Genomic DNA, 23094 nt, shown 5'->3' with positions numbered 1-23094 from the left:
TGCAGCTCCTTCAGGGTTATCTTTGGTCTCTTTGTTGCCTCTGATTAATGCCCTCCTCACCTGGTCCATGAGTTTTGGTGGGCGGCCCTCTCTTGGCAGGTTTGTTGTGGTGCCATATTCTTTCCATTTTTTAGTAATGGATTTTATGGTGCTCCGTGGGATGTTCAAAGTTTCTGATATTTTTTTATAACCCAACCCTGATCTGTACTTCTCCACAACTTTGTCCCTGACCTGTTTGGAGAGCTCCTTGGTCTTCATGGTGCCCCTTGCTTAGTGGTGTTGCAGACTCTGGGGCCTTTCAGAACAGGTGTATATATACTGAGATCAAGTGACAGATTATGTGACACTTAGATTGCACACAGGTGGACATTAACTAATTATGTGACTTCTGAAGGTAATTGGTTGCACCAGATCTTATTTAGGGGCTTCATAGCAAAGGGGGTGAATACATATGCACGCACCACTTTTCCGTTATTTATTTTAGAGATTTTCTTTAACAAGTAATTTTTTTCATTACACTATTTTGTGTATGTCCATGACATGAAATGCAAATAAAAATCAATTTAAATTACAGGTTGTAATGCAACAAAATAGGAAAAACGCCAAGGTGGATGAATACCTTTGAAGGCACTTTACATGGACATCATTTGAACATGACACATTAAATATTGATAAAAGAAAGTAGCTCTGATAAAAAACAAAATCCCCTTCAAAATATACAGGTAACTGCCCAAATAAAGGAAACACCAACATAGTGCCTTCATAGGGTGTTGAGCCACCAGAACAGCTTCAATGCGCCTTGGCATAATTTCGACAAGTGTCTGGAACTATGCTCCTTTGACACCCTTCTTTCAAAGTCACTGACATCTCTTCTTCTAGCCATGGTAGCTAAATAATGGGCAACTGGGCAATTTTATACATGACTAAGCATGATGGGATGTTATTTGCTTAATTAACTCAGGAACCACAAATGCTTTCAATATACTTTGTATCCCTCATTTACTCAAGTGTTTCCTTTATTTTGGCAGTTACCAGTACATAATCACGTTGTTATTGATGCATTCAGAAAACCAAAGTGACAGGGAAGTCTAAAAACAGATTAACTTAAATGGTGACAATGTATAGCTTAACAACAAGGTCATAACCTGAAGATGTGTAAAATTGTGAATTCTGAGAGATTAAAACTGCATAAATATTATGTTGACATGACTATGTTGAGCAATAGAACTGGATAAAATCTCAGAACATCGACAGTGTGACACAACATCAAACACTGTGACATCGTCAACAAGTTCTGGATAGTTAAAGTGCTTACACGGGCGACAGGGAAAAAAGCATAGACAAAACAGTCAGTGAAAAGAACATTAACAAACAGCATTTAACTCCTGTTAAAAGTATGGCACAAGCACTTACCGTCAACTATATATTAAAATACAATATCTGCACTTTCAGTTATCAAAAGCAATTCACCTTAAATGTATAAATCAATTTTATACATCCTCCTAACCAACTGTCATTGTTACACTAGCAGCGACATGTTGAACTTAGATGATGAATACAGGCCAGTTTAAGAGTGAGTAGATGAGGGAGGGCAGCATCACAAAACTGTCCCATTGTACCAGTGTGATTTGATCACAACTAAAATACATAACCGAAAACATCTTGAACATTCCAACTGAACACAGCATAGAGGCAAAGGCCTTCTGATGTTCCAAAAAATTTGATCAGTCACTCTCTCCATTTCTCCTCTTTGGGCTTGATACACACCTCTTGATCTGTGAGGCGAACAGTCAAGAGTGGGAGAACGTTCCAGCCTTTTCCTCACCGACACACACCTCCAAGCCTGAGAGTGGTCCGTCCCTGCTTATAACCATCCAGTTGTCGCAGATCTGTGACGGGATATCAACGAAGAGGCACAGGTAGGGGCTAGAGATGAGTTTGGTATTAGGCCAGAGAGGGGTAAGGGTTAGGGATTGGTTTGGTATTAGGCAAGAGAACGGTAGGGGCTAGGGATGCTTGTAGTATTAGGGGAATCTCTTCAGTCTCTTTTGTGCCTGTGGAAAGTGTACTTTACCAGACCTAGAGGAGGGCGAGACTAGCCTGCAATGGACAGTTAAAAGGTCCAATCACAGGAAGGGATATATTCTCAGCAAGTAGGATGAAGTCTGGACTGGGGTGAGGGTTTAAGAGTTCTGGATGGCAAGTCCAAACCCTCCATCCTCCTCCCCTTTACTCTCTCCCTCTTCCTCCAATTCTGTCTCGTTCAGTTGTTTCTCTCCTCCCTCAGAAAGCTGAGCCGTCACAAACAATGTTCTGGTCTCGGCCGGGGAACAGCTCCATCTGCCAGTAGCGCGGGTCAGCATACACTGGCAGGATCAAAGTACAAAGGTCACAATCAGGTCAAACTAAATGCAAACTTGTATAGGTCTAAAATCAAGCTTTTGTTACAGCCTAGCACAAACACATCTGATTCAAATAATAATCACAGTATACTTACACAGTATACTAGCATACGTGCGAGTGTGTGTGTTCGTTCTCACCCATATCTCCTGGTCCCAGCCAGAGGTTGAAGGAGCTACAGTGTTTTTGACAGCGGTGGACAGGGACCACTCGAACCGTGGGTAGCCCCTCTCCTACCACCAGCCAGCCCAGCACTCGCACCCCCTAAAACACACACAATACCACTAACAACACACTGCTGAATCACACCCAAAACCATAACAACAAACAGGCTTGTTTGTATATTTGGGCTGTGTTAGAGGCCAGACTCACTCTGCTCTGAGAGTTGGCACTATGCGTGACCAGGCAACGCTGCAGTGTTGTTCCAGCGCTGTCCAGTAGGGGGCATAGCTCAGCTTTGGGGAACAGCCACCTCAACACCTTCTCTCTGGCCCCAGATGCAAACCTCCTAGGGAATGGAGGGTGGAGGAGGTGGGGAGGCGAGAGGAGGGGATGTAGTCAGATGACAATGACAGACAAAAATGCGTCCTTGTTTTCTTCCTTCCTTGAGACCTGTTTTCTAAATTACCAAGTCATGCTCATTACAGTGCATTCAGAAAGTATTCAGACCCCTTGACCTTTTCCACATTTACAGCCTTATTTTAAAATGGATTCAATTGTATTTTCCCCTCATCAATCTACACACAATACCCCATAATGACAAAGCAAATTAAAAAAAAATAAAAACGGAAATATCACATTTACACAAGTACTCAGACCCATTACTCAGTACTTTGTTGAAGCACCTTTGGCAGCGATTACAGCCTCAAGTATTTTTGGGTATGACGCCACAAGCTTGGGACAACTGTATTTGGGGGAGTTTCTACCATTCTTCTCTGCAGATCCTCTCAAGCTCTGTCAGGTTGGATGGGGAGCGTTACTGCACAGCTATTTTCAGATGTTTGATCTGGTTCAAATCCGGGCTCTAGCTGGGTCACTCAAGGACATTCTTGTGCCGAAGCCACTCCTGCGTTGTCTTGGCTGTGTGCTTAGGGTCGTTGTCCTGTTGGAAGGTGAACCTTCACCCCAGTCTGAGGTCCTGAGCGCTCTGGAGCAGATTTTCATCAAGGATCTCTCTGTACTTTGCTCCGTTCATCTTTTCCTCGATCCTGACTAGTCTCCCAGTCCCTGCTGCTGAACAACATCCCCACAGTATGATGCTGCCACCCCCATGCTTCAACGTAGGGATGGTGCCAGGTTTCCTCCAGACGTGACGCTTGGCATTCAGGCCAAAGAGTTCAATCTTGGTTTCATCAGACCAGAGAATCTTGTTTCTCATGGTCTGAGAGTCCTTTAGGTGCCTTTTGGCAAACTCCAAGTGGGCTGTCATGTGCCTTTTATTGAGGAGTGGCTTCTGTCTGGCCACAGAGGAACTGACCAAGGCCCTTCTCCCCCGATTGTTCAGTTTGGCCGGGCGGCCAGCTCTAGGAAGTCTTGGTGGTTCCAAACTTCTTCAATTTAAGAATGTTGGAGGCCACTGTGTTCTTGGGGACCTTCAATTCTGCAGAAATGTTTTGGCACCCTTCCCCAGATCTGTGCCTCGACACAATCCTGTCTCGGAGCTCTACGGACAATTCCTTCGACCTCAAAGTTTGGTTTTTGCTCTCACTTGCACTGTCAACTGTGGGACCTTATATAGACAGGTGTGTTTGCCTTTCCAAATCATGTCCAATCAATTGAATTTTCCACAGGTGGACTCAAATCAAGTTGTCGAAACAGCTCAAGGATGATCAATGGAAACAGGATGCTCCGGAGGTCAATGTTTAGTCTCATAGCAAAGGGTCTGAATACTGTAAATATTTTATTTTTAATACATTAGTTCAGGGCTCTAACGCTGAATGTTTTTACAAGGAGTACATAAGTTGATATTTATGAGCACACAAATAAATTCAGGAGCACAATTAAATTATGTGAGTGTTTTAATGATAAGACATGACTAAACGTTTATGAATAAAAAGGTATTTGCAGTGTTCCACGCTCAATCAAGCACAATGTACCCCCAAATATTTGAGTCATTAGGTGACACAAAAATGTTCAGCTGCTTGCTTGAGAATTACTGTGGTAACAGCACTCAGTGTCTGTCAGAGATGAGATTGAGAATCTCTGTGTCAGACAGTTGCAGCAAACTCAAATTAATATTGAAAAACAACCTAGCGTGTGAACAACTAGCCAAGAAACACGAGGACAAAGCCACACTTTAGTAGCCTTTCAGGTCAATTTGACCAACTTCTACATTTGGGCTTTGGTTTGAAAAAAACTGTTCCCAAAAGCTGTGTGTGACCAGCCGCCAACGTGGCTGGTGATATTTTTACCCTAATTTCCCACCCTGATGAGCGTCTGCTAAATGACTAAAACGTCAAATGTTATGTAAATGTACCAGAGCAGGGTAAAGTTTGCAGGGCCCTGTGGAAAACCCTCATCATGTGACAGTAGGTTGTCTTCCTCCAGTAGTATACTCATGGAGCTGGAGTGGGCTGAATAGAGCTCCTCTAGCTGCTGCCTCTGCAGACACAGAGACTCCCCACCCTACACAGAGACAGAGGACATATGTCAGGCACAGCCACAGACAAGACTAACTGCTGATATTAGCTAAATGAACTAGCTCAATAAAGATCATTCTGTGGTGGATCTGTAAACGATGAGCAAACTGGACCCTCACTTTCAGGGAAATTGTTGTTTTTCAGTCTAAACTTCAATGAGTGTCTTTCTCTTTCTCTATTGTTAGTGGTGGTCATACCTTGACCAGCACAGGCTGTGGTCCTCTGCGCATGACTGCAGACTCTCTGAGGGTCTCAGGGACCTCCAGCACAGAGGATACCTCAGCACAGCCAGAACAGTTGACCAGGCCCTGTCGCAGAGCCCCTGCACTCCACCACTCATGGAAACCTATAGGAGAGAGACAGTAGGGAAACTGCTGTTACACACACTGGCTAGGAACAAAGACCCATTGTCTATAGTGAACAACTAGGGATAGTGTCTAAAATAGTGTTTTCCCCTGTTACTGTACCTTGCAGGTTGTATTTCTTGGCAATGGGCAGAGTCAGCAGTCTGATGTGGCTGAGGGGGGAGGACCAGTTATGTCCCCCTGTGTACGTCACACCTAGCTGGGGCCGAGTCTGGGGGTAGGTGAAGGCCAGCACCACCACCAACAGAAAGCCTACTGCTACAACAAACTACAGGATGGAGAGAAGAGGAACTAGTGAGAGGATGGTTCATCAATGCAGGGATTGACATTAAGGGTTGCCTTATTGCCCAGGGCAAGTGACCAGAGCAATCGCAGAAGTTGAGCCTGCTCTGTGGTTTCTCCATTGGGCAGGTGATTTTGTTTTATTGATAACAAACAAAATGCAAATAATTCCAGTAGTCTCTTCTTCCTGGTTCCTCCCTTGTAGGTGAAAATAGCCATCTAAGATTTTTCTGCAAGTGATCATAATCTTTGGGCAACCCAAAAATACTCCTGACTTGCCCGATGGGCGAGTGCCTTTTAGACAATCCCTGTGTATGATCTTACATGAGTGTGTGTGTGCATCTTACCTTGATGGTGGCTCGAAGGATGGGGAATTGTGGTGGGTCTCTTCGAGGCTCGTTGGTCTCCAAGACTTGTTTGATAAACTTCTCGATCTCCCTCTCTGACATGCCATAGCGATACCCCGACTGGCGGAGAATATCGATGCTCTCAGACAGCTTGTCGTAGATGCAAGGCTCACTCAGTGTGGTGCCCATGGCAACCAATATGTGGTCCAACTGATTTCAGTCAACAGTTCATTTTAGGGGGACAGTGCCTCTAGTCTTCGGGTTGCAGCTGTTCACTCATATTGTCTTTCCTGTTTGAAGTTGAAGAGGTTGGTAAGACAGCACTTTCAAAGTCCCAGACAGAATATACACAAACAATCCTGATTATATGGCTGAACTTGGCCTTGGACTGTGGTCAAAACAGACACCTTGTCAATGTCAACACATGCATTCAGAGGCCCATGTGAACTGTAAGCAATAAGTAGTCGTTATTTGCATGTGTGAATAACATCAATAAACAATTGAGGGAGGTTAAAAAAACGTTGGACAGAAGCTAAGCAGGCAGAGAACGTTACTAAGTTCAACTCGATGTCAATCTAACCATTGTAGATAGTTATGTTACTCTAACTTTCTCGTTTTACCATGATCATAAAGTGAGTGTGCCAGTGACAGCAGTGGGTTAAACAAATAAACAAAGCTAACGTTAGCTAGCTAATTGGCTAGGATCCTAACTTAGCGTTGCTTCTTTTAACAGGTATAGCTAGCTAGATTTCATAAGATCAAGTAAACGTCATATTTCAAACAGTGATCATGAACTCACCGTCATTATTTTATTTTTTACAGATCTATTGTCTCGTTCATATGTAGCTTCGTGTCGACCAAGCAACCTTTTCCCACCTTGCTGCTTGAGAATTTGCGGTCGTCACTAGTTACCACTGCCACAAAGTCATAAACCAACCCCGCCTATTTCTACAATTGATCTTCTAAAAATCAGATTTTAAACCTAACCTTAACCACACTGCTAACCGTATGCCTAACCCTAACCTTATATTAAACCCTAACCCAAATGTTTTTTAAAACAACTTTGTGGCTGTGGTAACTAGTGGAAACCAGAATTTGCCGATGTCACTTGACTTCGCTGTTGGACAGATTCACGTTTTGAGCCTCAACAGCAGATTCGTGTAGCAAAACTCAAGATTGATATTTAAAAAACAATATAATTTGTAAAATTATATGAATTAAAATTAGTCTCTATTTATACACTTGTTTTTCTTGTATTGGCAGTATTTTTTATTTTATTACATTTAAGAAATGTGTTGACGAATCTGCCTTGTCACAAAATGTAATATTTTGTGTAATATGCATCTTATCAACCCGCAGAGGGCGCATTTTCGTGAGTGAATTGCAACAACTAAGCTCGACCCGTTGAACCTCCTTTCACCAAAGCGCCCCTCTCAGCTCATTGTTTCGCGGATCAGTTGTGCGTGGATCTAAAACCCCACCCAATGAGGAAGGAAAGACGTGAAGCGAAGCAATACGGACCGCAAGAAAATAAGAGGCTTCAAAGCGATTGTCATTCAGTAAAGGCGTAAAATCAAAACACTGCCGTTTATATTGCGATCATTAAAGACTGAAACGGGCTACATCTTCGCATTCCTCCCTTCTGAGCGCCGTGGCGGTGAAGACAGCCAGTCAGCTGATATTTTGCTACCAGCTCCTAGTCGCTCTCTCAAGATGATAGCCCTGTTTAACAAGCTGTTGGACTGGTTCAAACAGCTATTTTGGAAGGAAGAGATGGAGTTGACACTGGTCGGTCTGCAGTATTCGGGAAAGACCACCTTCGTGAACGTGATAGCGGTAATTTCGCCGTTGACCTGCTCTGTGTCTGTCTTCATATCATATGTGCATCGATTTACGACGGGAATAGACCGTGGCACATAGTAGCGGTCCCGTGATTTGAAACGCCGCTCCTCCCTTTAATTGCTACAGTGTCGCAGTATTATTTATAATCAGGACCTTTTCGTCCTGGTCAGAAACAAATGGACTATATGTGTGTGGAGTGAATAATATCCAGATTTAATTGTGAATAGGACGGATGGTAGGCAAAATTAATTGGCCTATTTGAATTATTGAGGGATGGAGACTGGCTGGCTATTTCATCATATGATGTGCTCGCTAGTAATGATGACGACATCACAAGTGACATCTTGGTTTATGCTGTCATGAAATACGAGCATTACAACCTTGAAATGGGGCACTGTTATTTAATTGTACACCAGAGTTACACATAACCTAGATAATTATGTGCAGTGTAAAATGTTTTCAGGCTAAATCTGCTCAGGAATGTCCAAGCCAATGTCTTGGATTACGATGCTGAGACTGCTTACATGAATGTATGACAAGCAACTAGAAAAGGCCAAGACTAGGAACCAGAAAGGACCAAGGCCATTGGCTGTAGTAGCATAGTGTTCACGCTGCAGGATACACTTGGCCGTACAATATTTTATCTCAGTAGCCTAGATTACAGTTGGGCTGCTACATATATTAGCCTCAAATACATGCCGCCTCTTTGACTGTATTCATTGTATCACCCAGACCTCCTCATTTGTTACTACTTTGTGACAACAACATCCCTTCCACCTGCTCCATTGCAACACTGTATCAATCCTCTCACCAGACAGTCAGTGTGGGTCCTCATTTGACTTCTGTTGGCTTGATGAGGATTTGTGGGATTGTAGTGATATCCCTGCAGTGATATCATAAAGTATGGTAGTAGGTTGATGGATGTATAATGGTTTGTAAATTCTACAGGTTTAGGAATGGTATGTTGAATGAAAAGGAAATGATTACCCTATCTTTATTGTTAGAATTTGTGTTAATACTGTAGATGTGTGTGTTCACCCCGCTACCGGTGCTGATGAGTATTCCCTCTGAGAACACACATAAAACCAGGCTGTGCAGAAGAAGGTCATCTGTGGATAAATTCACACCTTACAGTCAGAGCACATAAATTAAACCTGGACCTCGTCTCCTTGCATCTGCCTGCTCCAGCTGAGCCCAATCACCCAGCCACATCCCAAGCCCTGCCTCAGACCCTGCCCAGTCCCAGCTGAGCCCAATCCCCCAGCCACATCCCAAGCCCTGCCTCAGACCCTGCCCAGTCCCAGCTGAGCCCAATCCCCCAGCCACATCCCAAGCCCTGCCTCAGACCCTGCCCAGTCCCAGCTGAGCCCAATCCCCCAGCCACATCCCAAGCCCTGCCTCAGACCCTGCCCAGTCCCAGCTGAGCCCAATCCCCCAGCCACATCCCAAGCCCTGCCTCAGACCCTGCCCAGTCCCAGCTGAGCCCAATCACCAAGCCACATCCCAAGCCCTGCCTCAGACCCTGCCCAGTCCCAGCTGAGCCCAATCCCCCAGCCACATCCCAAGCCCTGCCTCAGACCCTGCCCAGTCCCAGCTGAGCCCAATCACCCAGCCACATCCCAAGCCCTGCCTCAGACCCTGCCCAGTCCCAGCTGAGCCCAATCACCCAGCCACATCCCCAGACCCTGCCTCAGACCCTGCCCTTGCTCTAGCCCCACCTGAGCCCAATCACCATCCTCCTCCCCTCCTCCAGCCCATCCCCAGCCTCAACCATTACCCAGCCCCTGCTCCATCCACAGCCCCAGGTCCAGCCCATCCCCAGCCTCAGCCCATTACCCAGCCCCATTCTCTGCCCCTTCCCCAGCCTCAGCCCATTACCCGGCCCCATCCCCAGGCCCACTGTTTAGTTCATGGCTTTCAAATTCACTGTCTGGGGGTCATATCCGTCTGGTTTCACAGACAGTCCAATACCTAAGTTACTGATCCTTATGGTGTTTCTGTTGAGCTGCCACAGATGGCAGTGATTGGGGTTGTGCTGTCTTGTTGGAGGAGTGAGAATGAGAAGGCTGTTGGCTCGGCCCTGGCTCTGGCTCCCAACGGAGTCCTAGACAGGGATTTGGGAAGACCGTGACTTAGTGACTCGTCCTTGTTTGTCAGATCCTCCCATCTGGGCGTTTTGGTGTCTCATCCATCTCATAACAGTCCCAGTGAGCGGCAGTTAAGTGTCCTTTAGCAGTCTGCTTTTATTACACAACTGAAAGCCCAGAGGCTAACTTAGCCATTCTCTGAGCAGTAGGCAGAGTTAGTGGGTGACTGCAGTAGGACCACTTAGTGGGAATGTGTATCTTTAAAGGCGTTAACTTTTTGGGATGACACGTTCAGATAGAGATGTAATGTATAGAGTAGAAATGGTGTTCGGTTCCACTTAATAGAGAGGGGACCATATCAATTCTAGACATTACATTTCTATGTCCAGGTTGTTGTGAAAGCATTGAAGCAAACTCCCACTGATGCTCAGAAATCCATGTACAGATCTGTAGACTAGGCTATAGGCTATGTGTTTATAGTTAAATCAGATGGGGTAGATGCGGTGACATATCCCCAAGTAAAGCATGTGAGACTGGGACCCAGTGAACAGAGCTATATAAATGCAATATGTTATAGCTAGGGGCCTGAGTCTTTCCTAAGCATGTGACCTGACCAGGGAAAACTATAGGCACTTGTTCATAGACTCAGGTCACATGGTCAGGAAACTCTGGGCCCTGATTATATCATCATATCCAGACAATTACATCTGACTTAACAATGAGTTTCATGTGATGTTAATACCGTGTTGTGAGGACAATGGCCCTACTTCAGTGTTCTCCTGAGGATCAGAGGGATACACTGGGATGCTCTGAGATACTCTGGGATGCTCTGAGATACACTTAGATACTCTGGGATATTAAGGTCAGTTGTTGTTCAGTGGTTATGAAGGTGATACAAAGGCCTCATTTATTTCCTCCCAAGATAATATGGGGTCACTCCATGATCTAATCAATAGGTTGGCTGTAGGCTAATCCTATTGATCTTCTACATAGACTCCCAGGCTTGAGTTTATATATCCAGGAATGTTTGCCATTTGAAGAAATTGTAAAAAAAAAAAAAAAAAAAAAAAGTGATTTCTGTATCATTCAATTTGGACTGTTATGGAAGTTTACATTGAAATAAGGATTTAGGTCAAAACCACAGTTTTGATTGATTCCATGTGATCTTTTAGCACAATATTTTTGCATTAGGAAATATGCAGCTTTTGCATTAGGAAATACACAACAGATAACCTAAATCTTATCACATTGTGTCTGTTGATCCCAATTTTGATCCCAATTGATCATCAGGCTATTTATTATTTGAAATACACAAACAGGCTACACACACTTCAGATACACACAAGTGAATGGGGTAAATCCATTTAAATTCAATCACTTTTTGACAGCACCCCTTTTGATTTGAACGAAACCTGCTCAGAAAGTGACTGTGTAGCTTATACTCTGTTTTAAATCATCTGAGGTTTTTGTGTTGTCCCCACCATCAGTTGAGACACAACATGCTATTAAATACAGGGCGGATGACATGTTTTCTGGCTGATAAATGTACTAAAATGGGAATCAAATAGAAATGTCAACATTTTAAAATGGTGCCACAAAGATGGTTGGAGGTCCACACATCAGAGAATGTTGACTTATTGGGAATATCTGTTTTAAATTATACTGCCAATCCTCCATAGGAAACCTAATGAAATCATAGAAATATAAATAATAGAATAGACATGACCATTTTAAGTTGACATTCGACGGTGGGTGGACTGGCCACCATCTTTTGTGGTAGTAATTAGAAGTTAAGATGTACATTTACATTTCAATGGTGTACCAGCTAAATTGCAGTGGTCTGAGGTGATAGGTCCATTCTATTAATTATATTTCTATGACTGAAATTACACCAACCCTGTATTAACGAGCAGGTTGTGTCTCAACCGATGGTGGGCACAACACAAAATCCTCAGATGATGTGAAGCAGGGTCTAAGCTACAACATACAGTGGGGAAAAAAGTATTTAGTCAGCCACCAATTGTGCAAGTTCTCCCACTTAAAAAGATGAGAGAGGCCTGTAATTTTCATCATAGGTACACGTCAACTATGACAGACAAAATGAGAAAAAAAAATCCAGAAAATCACATTGTAGGATTTTTTTATGAATTTATCTGCAAATTATGGTGGAAAATAAGTATTTGGTCAATAACAAAAGTTTCTCAATACTTTGTTATATACCCTTTGTTGGCAATGACACAGGTCAAACGTTTTCTGTAAGTCTTCACAAGGTTTTCACACACTGTTGCTGGTATTTTGGCCCATTCCTCCATGCAGATCTCCTCTAGAGCAGTGATGTTTTGGGGCTGTCGCTGGGCAACACGGACTTTAAACTCCCTCCAAAGATTTTCTATGGGGTTGAGATCTGGAGACTGGCTAGGCCACTCCAGGACCTTGAAATGCTTCTTACGAAGACCCTCCTTCGTTGCCCGGGCGGTGTGTTTGGGATCATTGTCATGCTGAAAGACCCAGCTACGTTTCATCTTCAATGCCCTTGCTGATGGAAGGAGGTTTTCACTCAAAATCTCACGATACATGGCCCCATTCATTCTTTCCTTTACATGGATCAGTCGTCCTGGTCCCTTTGCAGAAAAACAGCCCCAAAGCATGATGTTTCCACCCCCATGCTTCACAGTAGGTATGGTGTTCTTTGGATGCAACAGCATTCTTTGTCCTCCAAACACGACGAGTTGAGTTTTTACCAAAAAGTTCTATTTTGGCTTCATCTGACCATATGACATTCTCCCAATCCTCTTCTGGATCATCCAAATGCACTCTAGCAAACTTCAGACGGGCCTGGACATGTACTGGCTTAAGCAGGGGGACACGTCTGGCACTGCAGGATTTGTGTCCCTGGCGGCGTAGTGTGTTACTGATGGTAGGCTTTGTTACTTTGGTCCCAGCTCTCTGCAGGTCAATCACTAGGTCCTCCGTGTGGTTCTGGGATTTTTGCTCACCGTTCTTGTGATCATTTTGACCCCACGGGGTGAGATCTTGCATGGAGCCCCAGATCGAGGGAGATTATCAGTGGTCTTGTATGTCTTCCATTTCCTAATAATTGCTCCCACAATTGATTTCTTCAAACCAAGCTGCTTACCTATTGCAGATTCAGTCTTCCCAGCCTGGTGCAGGTCTACAATTTTGTTTCTGGTGTCCTTTGACAGCTCTTTGGTCTTGGCCATAGTGGAGTTTGGAGTGTGACTGTTTGAGGTTGTGGACAGGTGTCTTTTATACTGATAACAAGTTCATACAGGTAACGAGTGGAGGACAGAGGAGCCTCTTAAAGAAGAAGTTACAGGTCTGTGAGAGCCAGAAATCTTGCTTGTTTGTAGGTGACCAAATACTTATTTTCCACCATAATTTGCAAATAAATTCATAAAAAATCCTACAATGTGATTTTCTGGATTTTTTTCTTCTCAATTTGTCTGTCATAGTTGACGTGTACCTATGATGAAAATTACAGGCCTCTCATCTTTTTAAGTGGGAGAACTTGCACAATTGGTGGCTGACTAAATACCTTTTTCCCACTGTATGCAAATTGATGTTAAAGGTAAAATGTCATTTTTATTTAAAAAAATATTTTAAAATTAAGACATTATAAAATAGTTTCACAACCCTGTTTGTAAGCTTTTAAATTATATCAAACTCAACAATGTATATTTTCCAGTAATGAAGACATGGATGTCTCATGGTATGGTGGGGTATTGCCAAATGGGTCAACTTTGAGCCATTCCCTTGAATGTTTTGGCATTCAGGTCCCAAAAGTAACTTTCTGACCACTTCTTACATGAGGAAACATTTATGGAAAGTTTTGTTTAAATCAAATGGGATGCTTTCAAAAAGTGATTGAATTCAAATGGATTTACCTTATGAACCCCATACCTGCCTCTAAAAATCTGAGAGACTTGTTCTCTTGGCTTTACAGTTCTTTGGTATTAAAGTGTCGGTGTGTCTGGCTGAAAGATAGTTCCTGGTTGCATTGCTCCGCCAGTGCATTAGTCTTGTCTGAAACACCTCTAAATCAAATCAAATCACATTTTATTGGTCACATACACATATTTAGCAGATGTTATTGTGGGTGTAGCAAAATGCTTGTGTTCCAGGCTCCAACAGTGCAGTAGTATCTAACAATACACAACAATACACACAAATATAAAAGTAATATAATGGAATTAAGAAATATATAAATATTAGGACGATCAGGGCAACATGTGATCAGGGCAACACATCGGCCCAGGAGGAAGGAAATTGCACTAGGCTCAAGGCCTATATTGAGAAAGTGTAATATTGATGTCAAGTAGAGATATGGCCTTGTGCTGTATAGGCTAGCAGTGTCTTACTTGTGCTTAGTATACTGCTTTAACCTTGCCTCGAGAACTGACTTAGAAAACGAAGTACATCAGGTGATGGTGTGGAATAACCTGTTTTCTAATTATGGCCCAAGGACAACAGCAGCGGAGGCGTTTTTTGAGTTAATTTAATAGGAAGCAGAGGAAATGGCTGCACGTGATGCTCTCAACTTGAAAAGGTTGTTCATCACAGACAGTACAGTAGCAGCATTCTGACAGTACAAGATGAAGGCTTTCTTCTTGAGTTAACCTACAAGTGCCTCAAATGGAGTCTTTGATAATGCAATTCATACTTTCACTATCAGATATTACAGGAAGGTTTATATTTGTAAACTGATTTAGAATGGGAGATTAAAAGGACATTAACACTGCATATATTTGAACATTTCCATATTTTCCTCATCAGATAAATAAATACTAAAAATACTAAAAAAACTAAATACAATGTTTTCCTAAAAGTTTACGGTCTAGTAGTGCTGTCTAGACTGACCTCTAGTGTCAGTGCTCTGCAGATTAATGACTAGTCAGAAATGTCAGCTCCAGGGAGAAGTTCCCCTAGGTACAGATCTTCGGTACAGATCTAGGTTCAGCTTCCTCTCCCCTCTCCCAATCCTAACCTTAACCATTAGTGGGGATTGGGGAAAATGCTAAACTGACCCAAGATCAGTATCTAGGGGCAACTTCACCCTGCACCAAAATGTCAACCTTTTTAAAGCCTCAACAACACTGTGATCCAGACAGACACAGTGACACCTAGCATGAGACATCAACCAGGAATTTGACACAGTGTTTCAGCGTGGAACCTGTAAGCTATTTCAGTTAGTTTTTGTCAGCTTACTCTCATAACGATCGTCTGAAACAACTCAATGTCTCCATTCTGTTTAAAGCAAAACCTCTTGAATATTGGGCAATTTACAATCGCTTGATAATAAAGTGGACGAACTACAGGCACGAATATCCTACCAACAGGACATTCAAAACTGTAATATCTTATGTTTCACAGAGTCGTGGCTGAACGAAGACATGAATAACATACAGTTGGTGGGTTATACACTGTATCGGCAGGATAGAACGGCAGCCTCTGGTAAGACAAGGGGTGGTGGTCTATGTATATTTGTAAACAACAGCTGGTGCACGATATCTAAAGAAGTCTCAAGGTTTTGCTCGCCTGAGGTAGAGTATCTCATGATAAGCTGTAGACCACACTATCTACCAAGAGAGTTTTCATCTATATTCTTCGTAGCTGTCTATTTACCACCACAAACCGATGCTGGCACTAAGACCGCACTCAATGAACTGTATACAGCCACAAGCAAACAGGAAAACGCTCATCCAGAGGCGGCACTCCTAGTTGCCGGGGACTTTAATGCAGGGAAACTTAAATCTGTTTTACCTCATTTTTACCAGCATGTTAAATGTGCAACCAGAGGGAAAACAACTCTAGACCACCTTTACTCCACACACAGAGATGCGTACAAAGCTCTCCCTCGCCCTCCATTTGGCAAATCTGACCATAATTCTATCCTCCTGATTCCTGCTTACAAGCAAAAACTAAAGCAGGAAGCACCAGTGACTCGGTCAATAAAAAAGTGGTCAGATGAAGCAGATGCTAAGCTACAGGACTGGTTTGCTAGCACAGACTGGAATATGTTCCGGGATTCTTCCGATGGCATTGAGGATTACACCACATCAGTCACTGGCTTCATCAATAAGTGCATCGATGACGCCATCCCAACAGTGACTGTACGTACATACCCCAACCAGAAGCCATGGATTACAGGCAACATCCGCACTGAGCTAAAGGGTAGAGCTTCCGCTTTCAAGGAGCGGGACTCTAACCCGGACGCTTATAAGAAATCCATCTATGCCCTTCGACGAACCATCAAACAGGCAAAGCGTCAATACAGGACTAAGATCGAATCGTACTACACCGGCTCCGACGCTGGTCGGTTGTGGCAGGGCTTGCAAACTATTACAGACTACGAAGGGAAGCACAGCCGCGAGCTGCCCAGTGACACAAGCCTACCAGACGAGCTAAATTACTTCTATGCTTGCATCGAGGCAAGTAACACTGAAACATGCATTAGAGCATCAGCTGTTCCGGACGACTGTGTGATCACGCTCTCCGTAGCCGATGTGAGTAAGACCTTTTAAACAGGTCAACATTCACAAGGCTGCAGGGCCAGACGGATTACCAGGACGTGTACTCCGAGCATGCGCTGACCAACTGGCAAGTGTCTTCACTGACATTTTCAACCTCTCCCTGTCTGAGTCTGTAATACCAACATGTTTCAAGCAGAACACCATTGTCCCTGTGCCCAAGAACGCTAAGGTAACCTGCCTAAATGACTACCGACCCGTAGCACTCACATCTGTAGCCATGAAGTGCTTTGAAAGGCTGGTCATGGCTCACATCAACACCATTATCCCAGAAACCCTAGACCCACTCCAATTTGCATACCACCCCAACAGATCCACAGATGATGCAATCTCTATTGCGCTCCACACTGCCCTTTCACACCTGGACAAAAAGAACACCTATGTGAGAATGCTATTCATTGACAACAGCGCAGCGTTCAACACCATAGTGCCCTCAAAGCTCATCACTAAGCTAAGGACCCTGGGACTGCAACTGGATCCTGGACTTCCTGACGGGCTGCCCCCAGGTGGTAAGGGTAGGTAACAACACATCCGTCACGCTGATCCTCAACACGGGGGCCCCTGAGGGGTGCGTGCTCAGTCCCCTCCTGTACTCCTTGTTCATTCATGACTGCATGGCCAGGCACGACTCCAACATCATCATTAAGTTTTCTGTTGACACAACAGTGGTAGACCTGATCACCGACAACGACGAGACAGTCTATAGGGAGGAGGTCAGAGACCTGGCCGTGTGGTGCCAGGATAACAACCTCTCCCTCAACGTGATCAAGATAAAGGAGATGATTGTGGACTACAGGAAAAAGAGGAGGACTGAGCACGCCCCCATTCTCATCGACGGGCTGTAGTGGAGCAGGTTGAGAGCTTCAAGTTCCTTGGTGTCCACATCACCAACAAACTAACATGGTCCAAGCACACCAAGACAGTCCTGAAGAGGGCACAACAAAACCTATTCCCCCTAAGGAGACTGAAAAGATTTGGCATGGGTCCTCAGATCCTCAAAAGATTCTACAGCTGCACCTTTGAGAGCATCCTGACTGATTGCATCACTGCCTGGTATGGCAACTGCTCGGCCTCCGACCGCAAGGCACTACAGAGGGTAGTGCGTACAGCCCAGTACATCACTGGGGCCAAGCTTCCTGCCATCCAGGACCTCTATACCAGGTGGTATCAGAGGAAGGCCCTAAAAATTGTCAAAGACTCCAGCCACCCTAGTCATAGACTGTTCTCTCTGCTACCGCACGGCAAGCGGTACCGGAGCGCCAAGTTTAGGTCCAAGTGGCTTCTTAACATCTTCTACCCCCAAGCCATAAGACTCCTGAACATCTAATCAAATGGCTACCCAGACTATTTGCATTGCCCCCCCCCCTTACGCTGCTGCTACTCTCTGTTTATTATCTATGCATAGTCACTTGAATAACTCTACCTACATGTACATATTACCTCAATTACCTTGACTAACCGGTGCCCCCGCACATTGACTCGGTACCGGTACCCCCTGTATATAGCCTCACTATTGTTATTTTTAATGCTGCTCTTTAATTATTTGTTACTTTGATGTAGCCTGGTGAGTGTGGTGAAGGTGCTGCTCGTTGTTGGGATCAGGTGACCTGTTGTCATGTGTTCTCCCGAGTGGCGCAGTGGTCTAAGGCACTGCATCGTAGTGCTAGCTCTGCCACTAGAGATCCTGGTTCGAATCCAGGCTCTGTCGTAGCTGGCCGTGACCGGGAGACCCATGGGGCAGCACACAATTGGCCCAGCGTCGTCCAGGGTAGGGGAGGGAATGGCCGGCAGGGATGTAGCTCAGTTGGTAGAGCATGGCGTTTGCAACGCCAGGGTTGTGGGTTCGTTTCCCACGGGGGGCCAGTATGGAAAAAAAAAAAAATGATGTGTGCACTCACTAACTGTAAGTCGCTCTGGATAAGAGCGTCTGCTAAATGACTAAAATGTAACTGTAAAATGTAAATGTGTCAGAATTCCACATAATTGGTGACTCATTATTATGATTGTGTTTGTTACTCTGCTGAACAGTATATCTCTCTCTTCCCCCCCTTCCTCCAGTCAGGGCAGTTCAGTGAGGACATGATTCCTACAGTGGGCTTCAACATGAGGAAGATCACCAAGGGCAATGTCACCATTAAGGTCAGAGCATCAGACTTGATGATGAGTGCACACTCAATGTTTTGATAATGAGCTGCACTTATCCTTGGTACTCATGCTGATAGTATTGCTGATCATGTGTGTCTGTCTGTTTGTACGCCTACCTTTTGAGACTGAAGTGGTGTGTGTGTTTGTTCTGTCGTTCTCCAGCTGTGGGATATTGGGGGTCAGCCTCGATTCCGGAGCATGTGGGAGAGATACTGCCGAGGTGTCAGTGCCATTGTGTAAGTACATGCACACACTTGGGCTGGGAATTGCCAGGGACCACACAACACGATATTATCACGATACTTAGGTGCCGATACGATATGTATTGCAATTCTCACGATTCTATATGTATTGCGATCGGATACTGTAATTCTGTTGCGATTCGATGTTCTAAACATATTGCTCACCATGTGTCTCTCTTTTCTCTCCTCTCTCTCAGTTACATGGTAGATGCTGCAGACCCAGAGAAGATTGAGGCCTCGAAGAACGAATTACACAACCTCCTAGACAAACCCCAGCTACAGGGGATCCCAGTGAGTACAATTATGTTGCTATCGGTGTGTTGTGAGTGTTGATGTTACGGAAGAGGTAGATATGAGTGGAGGTATTGGACATCAGAGGCTCACCCTGAGCTGAGCTGTAGACTCATGGTGGTGTGTGGCATCTGTCACATCCCTACAACCCCCTCCCCAACACACACACACACACACACACACACAAACTATCTCTCTCCTCTCTCTGTAGCCCAGACATGAATAATGAATGTGTGTCTGAGTGATGTGGGTCTGATTTATCGAACCAAAGGGAGGGACAGATGGAGGGGAGAGGGAGGAAAAGACAGACAGAAAGAGAAGGGAGGGAAAGTTTGATGGTAAGAGAGACATAAGTAGAGGGGGAGTAAGGAGGTAGAGAAAGAAAGGTTTAAGAGAGACAGGGGAGAGAGGAATGGAGAGAGAGAGAACCAGTGGGCGGTGCTTGAGCATTGCAGATGCTTCATGTTTTACTAGCATCTCCAAGGCTAGTGCCGTAGAATTGCTGGAAAGATGGATGGAGGGAGGGAGGGAGGGAGGGGAGTGTGTGTGTGTGTCTGTCTGGGTCCAGACGTGTAGTGACTGGGGGGAAGACCATTAGCAGGCCTGTGCAGTGCAGTGAGATCCATACAGGATGATCCTCAGAGTAATGTTAGGGGAGAGGAGAGGTATCCTCCTTACGACTCTAAACACATATCACTGCTCTCATTGAGATGATGATAGGAGACTAACACACAGGGAATGGATGGCAGGAGTAGCATTAACATACTGTCACCCTAACTACAGATGCTACTGCTGACCAGTGTGAAGATATGTTTATTTAAGGCAGTGTGGAGTGTGGCTGTCAACCATTTTAAATGAGAGAGGGAAGATGAGTAACGCAGTTTGTCTGACACTAGCTAGCTACTTCCCCACTCACAGCAATTCTCATGAACTGCCTTTGTTTCTCCACTCTAACAGATATTGGCCTTCAACAGTAATGATCACCTCTAGTTAGTGTGTTATAAAGCCTGTGGAATGTAAAGTTGAAATGGAATGGGTTTGCAGGAGAAAAGCCTACAGGCAGGTACATTGGCAAAGACAACACTCATGTGGTTTCCCTTGGACTCTCTCAGGTACTGGTTTTAGGGAACAAAAGAGATGTTCCAGGTGCCTTGGATGAGAAGGAGCTGATTGAGAGGATGTGAGTACGGGCGCTCTGATGTTTCCTTTTGTAAATGAAGCTGACCGTGTGTGTGGAGTTTTCCTCTCTATAACACTGCCCTCTATGCCTCACTTAGGAACCTGTCAGCCATCCAGGACAGAGAGATCTGCTGTTACTCTATCTCCTGTAAGGAAAAAGACAATATTGGTGAGAAAACAAATGGTCAATTCAAAACTACCTAATTACCTGAGAATTACTTTTTGTTTCTTTTGAGTATCTGAAACAAATTGACTTTATATCCTCTGGCAGACATCACACTACAGTGGCTGATCCAGCATTCCAGAACCAGGAAGACAACAACATGAGGGCTCAACTCCCTGGACGACCCCGTCTCCCCTTCCTCCCCCTCCAGGACCTCTACCCTAAGACCAACCCTACCCCTCCTTCTCTCTTCCTCTTCTCCTCCCTTCTCTTATCACCCTGGTTCCATTTCCAGCCCCTTCCTTTATCTCCTACACCTTTGGGTGTTAACAGATCTGAGAGGGTTGGATAGGTGTGAGCAATATGTCAGAATATGGACCCATCATCACAATGCTTATACAAATCAAATCAAATGTATACATATCTAATATTTTCAGATCTGTGAACATGGAATAGATAGAGACTAGGAGAAGGGGCTGTCCTCTCATTCTCAGCTCTCCTTTCTTCTTACCCATCTGTGATCCCTATATTTTACTCTTTAAAAACAGCCCTTCCTCCTCTCTACCTGATTCCGTTCTTGTAAAGAGTGTGTGAAAAACTATGATTTGCACTGTTTAAATTGTTTTGTATTCTACCTATATGCATTTTTTACACCATGTACTTCAGACTGGATAAAGTGGACTCTTGACAGTCACCCATCGAGCAACTCTTGTTTTCATTGACTGTTATAGATTTGTTTCTTTTTTAAATATATATGTACTATATTTGTACAGTGTGGGTCTGATTTTGATGAGGTTTTGGACAAGGAGGTAATCTATTTTCTCTTGCTTAAATGAATAATGTGTTGTTCAAAGTGCAAACTACTCACACACACTCACTCACTCTTGTCTACTAACCTGCAGCTTCACAGCTGTTCCCATAGCAACGTGGTTGCCATTTTGTCTCTTCACCTGATCAGGTGACAAGCTCTGACCAATGATTTGATATTTTATTGAACACAGTCATTTCTCATTTCTCTTGCATGTTACCTAACTGAAAGGAAATGCATTCCGCTTCAATATGAAAGACATATATAGAGGTCAGCTCACAAGTTTGCAAGACATCACAGAGAATTGTTCCATACTGATGCAACAGAAATCAATAATGTTTTATACAGGTTTGATATCCTTAACAATAAGTAAAACAATTTGATGGTCATCTTATCCAAACAAACATATTATTCACCTTAATGCTGCTCTATTTGAACATATTTTCTCATATCAGAGTCAGTCTGTTTTTCGTTTGGAATTGAAACAATGTTATATACGATTGATATCGTGTTATTTGGGGTAGATTTGGACGCTGATTTGAGTTGTACATATTCTTATCAATATCAGTTTAAACTATAATTGCAACCTTTTACTTGAACCTTCCTTTAGAAGGCCTACATGACCATGTCAAACAGTCATGTTTGCTTATGGCAACTGATGGAATTGGAGAGGGTTGATGGAGGGGTCAAGGAAAGTGTAACCATTGCAACCTTCGAAGAGTTTCTCAGATACTTTAGCTAGCTATTCCTAATGTTATTTAATGATATTTGAAGATGACAACTGCAACTAATTGGCTATTTCTATGTCACCTGACATTAGCATGCATTGACATTCACAAGCCATCTCATATAACAATGTTTAATATTCATAAGGCCATATTTATTAACTATGTTAGTGTTAGGTTTTCTTTGTTTTTATGTTTGAACTTTGAACATAACCACGAAAAAGATGCAGTACTAAAATCATGTTCTAAACATATCTCATGGAGCACAGAGATTATGTAAAGCACACAATAACCAACTTGTTTGTTTTGTTTTCAGCAGGTTTTGTCTGATAATTCACTCCCTAAATATGAATCAAGCCATTGACTCCTCTATAATTCCTCCCTGTTGGATTTTGAGTTTTCAGCTTCGCCTTTAGTGTAGTGTCATGCAGCTGTAGGGTGCCTCCCAGTAGTCTACAGTGGCTTCCTCTTCTTTTTATCCTTTCCTCCTTTCCTTCATCCGCACAGACATGACAGAACTACATATTGCTTACACACATGCTGTCTTTTCAGATCAGTGCAGATGAGGGAGAGGAGATGAGTAGAGGAAGCCCCTTCAGAATATTGAGATGCAACCTCCTAGTTCCATCATTCATTTCAACACCACTCCATTGACGTATTGCTATTTGTTATTTTAAGTTGAATGTTTGTACCTGACAGAATGTACAATGAGTGAATTGGCTTGATGCCCGCAAAGTAAAAATGGTCTTGTCTCTAAAATGAAGTGAAAGGTGTACTTTGTTCTACAATGCACCTGCCATACTACCCTGCTGCTACAGTAACAGACAGTGATGTGTTTCAGTGTTATTGGTTGACAGTGAAGGACCAGCTTCGTCTTATTCCTCTGCCTGAAAACAGGAGTATTTTGCCTAATGCTGAACAGGCCTGGGCCCAGTTTCACAAAAGCGATGGAATTTAGGCTTACGAGTGTTTTAACTTTGCATCTTTCCTACAACGGCTAAACACCGCGCTGAGAGAATGATTGATAAGTG

At 43.8% G+C, this 23094-nt stretch overlaps 2 protein-coding genes across 3 annotated transcripts; one reads left to right on the top strand and one right to left on the bottom strand.

Moving 5' to 3' along the window:
- Positions 1–461: 461 nt before the first annotated feature.
- Positions 462–6939, bottom strand: LOC311134390 (bombesin receptor-activated protein C6orf89 homolog). Of its 2 annotated transcripts, none has more exons than XM_084168068.1 (8): positions 6833–6936; positions 6034–6323; positions 5507–5672; positions 5237–5385; positions 4877–5025; positions 2773–2908; positions 2541–2664; positions 462–2366 (listed from the first exon to the last, which is right to left on the bottom strand). In XM_084168068.1, the coding sequence occupies exons 2-8, from the start codon at positions 6220–6222 to the stop codon at positions 2284–2286; spliced, it is 996 nt and encodes a 331-aa protein (XP_084024194.1). In that variant the 5' UTR covers positions 6223–6323; positions 6833–6936; the 3' UTR covers positions 462–2283. The 2 variants fall into 2 exon arrangements, with proteins under 2 accessions (XP_084024194.1, XP_084024195.1); XM_084168069.1 differs by having other exon boundaries at positions 989–2366; positions 2498–2664; positions 6833–6939.
- Positions 6940–7409: 470 nt separating this feature from the next.
- On the top strand, positions 7410–22818 carry LOC311134361 (ADP-ribosylation factor-like protein 8A). The gene is made up of 7 exons (XM_084168013.1): positions 7410–7869; positions 18569–18649; positions 18818–18891; positions 19095–19188; positions 20301–20368; positions 20466–20536; positions 20639–22818. Exons 1-7 carry the CDS (start codon positions 7747–7749, stop codon positions 20692–20694), a joined length of 567 nt encoding a protein of 188 aa, XP_084024139.1. The 5' UTR covers positions 7410–7746; the 3' UTR covers positions 20695–22818.
- Positions 22819–23094: the final 276 nt, after the last annotated feature.

This window comes from Coregonus lavaretus (genome assembly GCF_964263955.1).
Source record: "Coregonus lavaretus genome assembly, chromosome: 8".
Taxonomy (NCBI): domain Eukaryota; kingdom Metazoa; phylum Chordata; class Actinopteri; order Salmoniformes; family Salmonidae; genus Coregonus; species Coregonus lavaretus.
The sequence above is the reverse complement of the archived record's forward strand: the minus strand, read 5'-3'. Positions and strand labels throughout refer to the sequence as shown.

What these genes read in the sequence shown, in the direction of transcription:
- LOC311134361 (XM_084168013.1), top strand. Translation starts at nt 7,747, where the DNA reads ATGATAGCCCTGTTTAACAAGCTGTTGGACTGGTTCAAACAGCTATTT. An exon ending in AAGGAGCTGATTGAGAGGAT is followed by an intron (nt 20,369 to 20,465) that starts GTGAGTACGGGC and finishes TGCCTCACTTAG; the next exon opens with GAACCTGTCAGCCATCCAGG. An exon ending in TAAGGAAAAAGACAATATTG is followed by an intron (nt 20,537 to 20,638) that starts GTGAGAAAACAA and finishes ATCCTCTGGCAG; the next exon opens with ACATCACACTACAGTGGCTG.
- LOC311134390 (XM_084168068.1), bottom strand. Translation starts at nt 6,222, where the DNA reads ATGGGCACCACACTGAGTGAGCCTTGCATCTACGACAAGCTGTCTGAG. An exon ending in CAAGAAATACAACCTGCAAG is followed by an intron (nt 5,386 to 5,506) that starts GTACAGTAACAG and finishes TCTCTCCTATAG; the next exon opens with GTTTCCATGAGTGGTGGAGT. An exon ending in CACAGCCTGTGCTGGTCAAG is followed by an intron (nt 5,026 to 5,236) that starts GTATGACCACCA and finishes GTCTCTGTGTAG; the next exon opens with GGTGGGGAGTCTCTGTGTCT.